The following is a 9,642-nucleotide window of genomic DNA, read 5'->3' as shown; positions in this document are numbered from 1 at the left end:
GGGCACGTGAGACGTTCTTGTGAGTTATAGCGTTGGTTATACCGTGACCGTTGAAATTAAGTGTATTGCAAAGTTGTATTCAGAAAGAATAAACCAGTTTTATTTAAGAAAGGACTTGTATCGTTAGAGTTTTTCGGAAATAATGTTTACGGAAATTAACTAACGAACGGAGACGTAACAATATATATATATATGTGTGTGTGGATTGACTTTATTATTATTTACTTATGGAATAATTTTACTTTTATTTTTTTACAGAAAGTACTTATTGTGTCTATATTTTCACTTGGTGTTTGTATTTTATATTCACACTTATAATATTTTTACAATGTTAATAAATCTTATTAGTAGAAGAATCTAGAACATCTGGTGTGTTATAATAATTGAAGTTTTTGTTTGTTGCTATTCGCACATTACACGGGCTGTATATTTACTGTGTACGCACGTAAACACTCATAGGTTTATTTGAATTTAGTATTTCACATTGTGGATGCTTGGATAGACGTCATTGAATGGGCATGCGTACAAGTATCAGCGTGCTTTGTCAAAGAAAACGAAGTAGGCTGGATAGTAGTTGGAAAAACTTGTGTGGTTATTTTAGTTTGTAATGTGTTTTTTTTTATAAACTGATACTGTAAAAAGCAAAATAATGAAAATTTTCCAGTTTTGAAGAAACAGCACCATGTCCTCGAAAGATGGCAAGTTTGTTTTCTTCCTTGTATATCTGTGTAGTGTGTGTGAAATTGAATAGAAATCGCTGTTTTCTAGCCAGGGCACAAGGCCTCAGACTGAGTCAGAGTGTAGTTTAGCCAAGTGTATAACTTAACGTTGAAGTGCTGCAGTAGGTAACCGTTATGCCTTTTGCACAGGAACTTTCTGCTTCTGATTTAGTCAATAAATATATAAATGTAAATGAAAGTAACAAACAGATTTATGCAAATTTAGTTAACTGAGGTTTAAAAATAAAACGTTTGCATAAGTATAATTTCTAAGCTCTTAATATCTAAAAAAAAAAAAATACTGTAACTAGTATTAGTAGTAGTAGAAGATTAGTACTAGTACAGCTTGAACACAATATGACAAAGAACTAACCATATAAAATTAGGCATTACTGTAATGAGATAGATTTAAAAAAGGCACATTTAATTAAATTGTGGTTCAAGTCCACAGTAGAGAAATGTTAATAAAATACAAATTAAAAGGTACTTAGATTTGAATTGTGTGAGATACTAATTACTAATCTGTTATTATTAGTAATACTAGTAGTAGTACTATCCCATTTTTGTAACTCAAAATAACTTAATCCAACTATTACAATATTGGACTGAAAGTCACTTTATTGTTCAGAGATCTCCTACTCCAACTAATTAAATTGTAGTGCCTCACAGTAAGTGATGACTTGTCAACCCATAATTTTAACAGATATTTACACAAAAAATTTGTGTATATAATATTATATTAAGCTATGATTACATGAAAATATAATCTGTTTTAGAGCTTATAGCAGCAAAACCTTTTAAGATATTTTTATATCTTAATTTATATATATAGAGGCTTAGCAGCTGTTTATATTAATTTATTGCTTTTAAAAAATAATAAAATGCTTTCTGACAGAAACAGCTACAGCAGTACATGAACAAAACTAGTGTTAAACTTTTAACGTTTGCCATTAACAACAGGTTTTATATTTTTTGGTGAAATTTGGGCATGTTTTTAAAATACTAGTCAGTGGCTTTGCAAGTGAAATAAGTTATATATTAAGTGCCTAAAAAAACTAAGTTTTAAGACAATTATCTGATCTATAATGAAGAATGAGAATAAAATAAAGTTGAAATATGAGCATAAATATGTACACTTTGAAATAAAAAAAGTTAATAAGAAAATGGTTTTGTAAGTGCAATTAAGTGCTTTTTTTATAAATTTTTCCAAAGTATTGTTTATGTATGTTTTAACAAAAAATTTATATGTGAAGGAATATTAAATTCAGTGCAAAATGATTGGCTATGTGATCCACCCACGTTTATCCACATTCTGGCTTATTCTTGGAAAAAAAAAAAAAATATATATATATATATATGTATATTTGTCCAAATATATACAGATCTGCTTCAAATCCTGGCTTATTAAGTTTTTAAATTTTATGATCCATTACTTGTTATTGTCTCTATAAATAATATGTTATTATTAAGGATTGGACTAAACAGTTAATTTAAATTTAATTAAAATAAAAGTTAATTTTTTATGGCCAAAATGCCCTATCACAGTAATCATCATTCGCCTTAGAGATGTATGTTCAATATAAACGTTTCCGGTTGACACCACTGTGGAGGTGTGATTGAGGCTGGTTGTTGAAATGATAATGATTGATTTCAATCCACCATTTACCAACCCTTTTTTTTTTCTTTTGAAGCACTTTTTTCATTGAATTTAGGTAAATTGTGAATCCCCCCCCATAATGATCTTAAACTTGGAGATTTTGTATGCATCTGTTTTCTGGTCTGGTTTGAAATAATACATACAGATAAGCCAAAATGCTGACATTTCCAAGATTTTAATGCCATTCATATTGAAAGAATTCACAGTCAGCTGGAATTTAAAAAGTTTGACAAGTTTAGTGTGACATAGTCTGTCTTCAGGATAAGAGTAGTTCCAGGTATTAAGTTTCAATTCTTCGTAGGGTTAATTTATTGTGATTTGTGTTGTACAGAATTAATTACTTTTTAAAATGGGAAGTTTTAGTTCATTGTTTTGTAATGTGCAAGGGAATAAACCATATTTAACCTTATGTTTTTTTCCAATGAATTAAGTTTTACTTTTCAAAAGTTGTAACAGCCATTTCTCTATCCAAAGAAAGATTAATTAAAGCTTTCTGCATAACATTTTTTTTAACCGGGAGTTGGTGTGGTTACTATTTAATGAATGTGAAGCATTTAAACAATTTTCATTGTTAATGTGAGACTTGGAAAGAAGGAAGTGAAAGATACTTCATATGACGCATGTGTTAATATTTGTATTAACTAAGAAAATATACTCGTGAAGATGCAGGACATTATGGATGATAAAATAGGATTGATGCCATTGTTATAGACTTCGTGCTAAGCAGAAAACTAGAGACTAAGTTGTTGTAATAACATTTTACCAGAAAATATGAATTTGATTGTTGGCACTACTGTAATAGTTGGGTGGAGTGAATGAGTTGCAGATCGGCTAACATGTTTAATAATCAACTAAGTTACATCTTTCAACCTGTGCCAGTGTCTAAGTGGACTATTCAAATATCTGTAGCCATAGAATGCACCACATAGTTATATTGATTAAGAGACTTATTTATTGAACTATCAAAATTTATAGAAGTACTTCTACTTTCTTGACCTGTAAAAAAAATTACACACACCTAACCTTGAAAATAGTAAAAACTTAAATGCAGTAGCGTGGGCCTCCACCACTGCCTGCAACAACTCATTTTATAAGTCAGTCACCCAGAAAGATAAAAATGTCTTAACTGGAGCCTAGTCTGTTATATTCTGGGTATAGCACAAAGAAAGCAGAAACTTTTTCTTATTGATCCCCTGCATAATCTTATAAATTTCAAAATTATCTCTTACCCTTCTTTTCTCAAGAGAAAATAAGTTAAAGATTTTAATCTATCCTTATAAGAAAACCATTCCATCCCTGGAATTGACCTTGATGCTCCTCTGAACCCTTTCCAATACATTAATATAATTTCTTAGATATGGAGACTGAAACCATATACAGTATACCAAGTGAAGCCTAACTAGTGATATGCAAAGATAATTACAACTTTTGACTTGTAGTCAGTGTTCAGTACATCTATAAATACACCCAAACATTATTAGCTTTAGTGCTAGCATCAGAGCACTGCATCATTGGCTTGAGTTGTGTTAAAAACAATGAGAATCATTTCCAGCTCATTATAAGGATACTTCCCATCCTATTGACATCCACATGAAAGGACCAGGTGTAGTGGTACTAAGCAGGTTTTCCACAGGAAATCACAAGTAGTTATTAGTCATTACTCTTTAGCTTCTGCTTTGTCTCGTTGCTTTGAAAATACTCATTGAAAGGAGGTGTCAAAAGTCAGTTTTATAACCAAAAAAAATGGAGAAACCTGGCAAAGATGAGTGCACCATCTAAAGCATTGTTGAAGCACTGCTTTGATTATAGCTTTTATTTTTCACTTGTTATGGAGTTGGAATATATTAAGGTGACTGTTAAACAGCTTAGAAAATCTATCTTAAAAAGCCCAAATCAGTACAATAACTGTTGACTTGGGAGAAATCATGAATAAGCTAGAAGGACTTGCTTACCTGGACCACTTTACATTGTCTCAGTGGAGATAAAGAAAATCTAAATGGAGTCATCGTTACACTGGAGGATAGAAACCATTTTATAAACAACTGAGTGGTAAATAATTTTAGTTAGCAAGGACACTGTTGCAAGTGTGACCAAAGAAAAGTTGTCTAACAACTCCAAAGAAGTAGTTTATATTATGGATGGAAGCATAGAAGGGAGGAATCATTATCAAAGAGATACTAGTAAATGATATTATTATTAAGATACTGTGAGTATCAAGAGTTCAATGAAAATTAAGTTACCTTAGGGTGAAACAACTTTAAATTCCAGAAGGTTTTTATACATCCTCATGTGATGTAAAATCACTTTTGTCATTTAGAGCAAAGTTTTTGGTATTTGTTACTTTTTTTGGTAATTGTATAAAAATATGATTTTATATGGATTCAGTATTAAAACAGTGTCTTATAATTCTCCATGACACATTTTAATTTAAAGGTCTATATATTTTATTTTTCCACTTGCTTTGTGAAAGGTAACTTTTTATTTTTTAGATGCCGATTACTGGGAATTTGAAGATTCTGTGACTCATACTTTCAGTGAGGAATTTGAGTCAAAACCATTTGATGGGAGTGATGTTCTGTCTGTGTCAAATAGTTCTTTGTTTTCAAGTTATCGTGGGGATGTGAGTAATGCATTTTTTGACATTGTAGTTGAAGAAAGGTAAAAGCTGTATATCAAACTGTAAGTGTGTAAGAATATAGTGGTTAAAAAAATGTTGAGGAAACTTTAATACCAGTATTTTGAAACTCAAGCTACAAAACAAAAACTTTTAGAATATGTAAGTAAGTCAACCAATTACATGTGTTAGTCTCCAGTGGGTTTCTTGGCTATGATAATAGCAGATGTAGTCTGCTAAAACTGACCATCTTTGTTAGAAAGTACAGAGTATGAAAAAGTTTCTGAAGTTGTTATTTATTTGCCACATACAGTTGTTTATAAGCATTACTACTCTAACCCTCATTAAAAACTTAATGCAACTCATGATGATATAAAGGGATTGACCAATATCTGTAACATTTAGGAGCCAACAATAAACTCTAGTAGCTGGGATAGTAGCTTAATGCAGTGGAGGGCAAGTAGATAATACCCATCTTGCCACAAGAAATTTTGTGGATCAATTTTCAGTTTCATGCAAGTTATGTATTTTGCTTTGAAGGTGAACTAGTCATGCAGTCTCATCTGTGTGATACAGAATTAGGCCCAGCATGGCCAGATGGTTAAGGCGCTTGACTCTCAATCTGAGGGTCGCAGGTTCGGATCCCCCGTCCAACAAAACATGCTTGCCCTTTCAGCTGTGGTGGCATTATAATGTGATGGTCAATCCCACTATTCGTTGGTAAAAAAGAGTAGCCCAAGAGTTGGTGGTGATGACTAGCTGCCTTCCCTCTAGCCTTTCATTGCTAAATTAGGGATGGCTAGCGCAGATAGTCCTTGTGTAGCTTTGCGCAAAATTCAAAACTCACCAAACACCTAATACGGAATTATGTAAAGTTGGTGAAAACTAGTACCAACCTTCTTAACTGTGTCTCACAATTAAGAGCCTTTCTGCTAATATGCATGTTAATTAGCTGGTGGTGAAACATCTGAAATCTAAAATTCTTTTCAGAATTATTTAAATTTGAACTTCCTTGATGATGCAACAATAGGTATTGGAAATTAAAACGATTTACCAATTTTTCCTGTAATCTTTATTTATATTGCGAATTGCTATATATTTGAAAAGCTTCTTTTTTATGAAAACTTCCCAGTTGTCAGCTCATTTTTTTTAGGTGCCATGGTAACCTGGTGCATAGATTTGCTCAAAATGTTTTTTACCAGAAAGGTGATACAAGAAGGCTCCTCTCTGATGATTATGAGATGGCTAGGTTATTAATTATTACTTTTTTGCTTGAATTTTTATTATGAAGATTTAAATAATATACCCCATCCTGAGAAGTTGCTAGATGTAAACAAGATGATTACATTAATTCTGATCTTGATAAGAAAGAAGTGGGAAGTTTAAAGAATAACAAAGCTCTTAGGCCATATATTTCGCTGAGAGATTTGAATGAAGTTCAGAATTCGATATGTGAGCCACTTGCTACTGTTTTTTGTAAGTTTTGAATAATGTATAGGTGCCAGGAGATGGTAATTTGGCTAATGTTGCTCCACTTTTCAAGGGAGGTGATAAATTTGTCCCAGTAATTACAATCTATTAGCCTTGCATCAGTCGTGGAAATAGATTTTTTAAAGTCTGAGAAAAGAAGCTTTTCCAAGTCCTTTAACAAAGTTGAAATTTTGTCATCATGGATTCACTAGAGAATATCTTGTCTTACTAGTCTTTTGACATTCTTTGAAAATATTTCTGCTTATGTAGATGGGGGTATGCGTGTAGATTTGGTGTATCTGGATTTTTAGAAAGCATTTGACAAGGTACCACAGAAAAGGCTTGCTAAAATATTATTTCTGTAAGTGTGGGGGATAGGTTGGCTAATTGGACAGAAAAGTGACACCATGGAAAAAAATCAGAGGGCTATTTTAAAGAGAGACCAATCAAAGTGTATGAATGTGAAATGTGGGGTATTTCAGGGCTCACTGTTAGGACTTTTCTTTTTGATTTACATCAATTACATAGATGTAGAAATGGTCAACAAATTGTTTAAATTTGCTGGTGATATTAAGGTTTTTGATGTTTACTGAGCAGAGGATGGTGCTGCTTTATTAAAGAACTTGGATTATTTGATGAGTTGGGTGAATAAATGGAAGATGGCTTTTAATTATAATGCATGTGGAATATCATGATTTGAATAGTAAATTTGATGAAATAACCATAACAATGTTGTGGAAGAAAAGGATCTCGGTGTCTTGATGCCATCCAAGCACTATGTTGTTGTTAGTGGTATGGTAAATACGATTTTAGGTTGTATGTACAGAAATATTGAATACAAGTCTAAAGAGTTATAATTTCATTGTATAGGATGGGCCAAACTGAAGTATTGTGTTCAGTCTTGGGCTCTTTCTTCTAGGAAGGCCATTGAATTGTTAGAAAGTGTTCAGAGGAGGGCTAGTAAGATTAGACCTGGGATGGAAAGGTTGTCATATGAGGACAGGTTATGTTCTCTGAAATTGTTTTCCTTTGAAAAAAGAAGAGTTAAGGGGAATTTGATTGAAGTATTTAATATTGTTAAGGGAATTTTTAGTGTTGAGGAATCTTTTTTTTTTTCATACTTGATGGTGACAATACTAGGACTAGGGGACAAATATAAATTTTGGCAGAGTAAAAATTAGGTTGGCTAAGATAGTCTTATTTTTCTAACTGGATGATTGACCTTTGGAATGTTTTATTTTAAAGTTTAGTTTAGTAGATGGCATGGCCTAAATGGACCAATAGGTCCCTTTTTTGTCCTTAGATTATACATTGTGTTACATGTTATGAAATGCAGGAATGTGTGTGATGTGATCCTCGTTAAACTTATTTTTTCCATTAATCCTATCAACAGAAAGGTCAACACTCTTGCAGAGTGTTTTTTTTGCATATACAAACTATGCTTAATTGTATCATACATAGTATAAAATTGACACAAAATAAGCCATGCTTGACTGTGATAAAAAAAATGTAGAACAAATTTCACAGAGAAGGATTAATTTGAACCGAATTTTCAATTGAGCAGTTTTTTTTTACTATTACATAACACAGTTTGTGTTGTGTTTATTGCTCTTAAACATTCCATACATTTCAATAAGTAATTTTTTGTTACAACAATTTTTAAGGTTCATTAATCTCTGTATAAATCATACATAAAAACTAAATTTAGATAAAGTATTAATGATATTTAGCATGATATCAAATATGATTTTAACCCTGTTTTTCAATTCAAATTATAAGCCAAATGGTATTTCCATGTTCAGAAACTGGAATTTTTTTCAAAACTCCTTTTATATATAAAAGTAAAAGCAAAATGCTTAAGTAACGAATGATTGTATTATTTTTTTTTCAGTCATTTTTAAGAAGTTGCTTGATAAATATTTTGAATATTTTAGGTTATATCAGATATTAATACAACCACAGAATGATCCATGATGAAACTTTAAGTAAATTTACAGAACATTGAATATTTTTCATAAAATGAAATGTCACTGAAAAAATCTTTTTCACATAGATAAATAAGAAAACCTCAATTTTAGAGTCAAATGATACCTCATTGCTGTTTGTTTTTGTGATTTATACATGTTAATATATATCTCGTTTATTGGATTTACTTTATATTCTAGCTAATTGAAGCCTCTTTAAAATATTCACGGTTTTTAAGAAGAGATCTAGGAGTTTGGAGATTCTTTTAAAAAAAAATTAAGTTCCAAAACTGATTAGACGATGTTTTATTGTTATATCTTCTTTAATATCTAGAATCATAATTTGTCGAGTAGCCAGAATTTTAAGCATAAAGACATCTTCCTTACGATAGCTTGAAACCCCATACTCAAACCTCAAGAAAATGACTTGACTACTGCCTATTTGCTATCTCTTTCAAAGCTTCTAAAAAGTGTAACTAAAATTAAATTAGGCTAGCTTAGATTCTTATAGTGCAAACACATACAAATTGGGATTATGTTTTGCAACTTTTGTGGAAGGAAGATTCACTTTCAGTATACTTTATTCTTTTGCTTAACAGATTTACCATTTTTTACTTGTTTTGTGTTTCATAGATTTTTTATACTATTAAATTTTGGTGGAACATTTAAGAAAATTATGGTAACAGCAGGCAGTTTGGACTATTGAAGTCACCCCTAACCAATTACAACAACTAACCAAAGCTTAATTCGTTCTTTCGTTGGAACTGAGACGTATATTTCCCAGTGCTCCCACCCCCTTGCATTGCAACTGGGACAAATGTTTCTCACTGTCATTCAAAATTGCCACACGTGACATATGGGAGTAAATTGAGTTGGAAAATATTTATTGTCATCCCCCTAATGTTGATATATGGTTTCCCTCAGTGTTTTCCACACAACTCTTCAGTATCAACAAGATGCCTAAGCAGAATGTAGAACAACTGGGTGTCAACTGTGTCCACATCACTAGAGTGGTGAGTAGTAACCCTAATTACTATGTAAATGTGCTTGACTCAGATAGCTTAGAAGATAGTGAAAGTGAGTCAAATGTGTGATGATGATGAAGAGGCAATGAGACAAGAGGATGCTGGTGCTCTATCTAGTGATGATAGTCAAAATGATGAACCTGGACCCAGTTGAAGAAGGCGTAAACAGTGTCAACAATAGGAAACATTTGTC

General features: G+C 31.8%; 1 protein-coding gene across 1 annotated transcript in view; it reads left to right on the top strand.

Annotated features, from left to right (window-relative positions):
- Window positions 1-543: 543 nt before the first annotated feature.
- LOC106473981 (polycomb protein Sfmbt-like) overlaps window positions 544-9,642 on the top strand; it is a gene marked incomplete at its 3' end in the record, with an annotated part of 40,586 nt that continues 31,487 nt past the window's right edge. The window contains exons 1-2 of the mRNA XM_022402365.1: window positions 544-698; window positions 4,866-4,996. Coding sequence (XP_022258073.1) covers window positions 683-698; window positions 4,866-4,996 — 147 coding nt within the window. The remainder of the gene's footprint in view (window positions 699-4,865; window positions 4,997-9,642) is intronic.

This window comes from Limulus polyphemus, unplaced genomic scaffold, assembly GCF_000517525.1.
Source record: "Limulus polyphemus unplaced genomic scaffold, Limulus_polyphemus-2.1.2 Scaffold6698, whole genome shotgun sequence".
Taxonomy (NCBI): domain Eukaryota; kingdom Metazoa; phylum Arthropoda; class Merostomata; order Xiphosura; family Limulidae; genus Limulus; species Limulus polyphemus.
The sequence above is the reverse complement of the archived record's forward strand: the minus strand, read 5'-3'. Positions and strand labels throughout refer to the sequence as shown.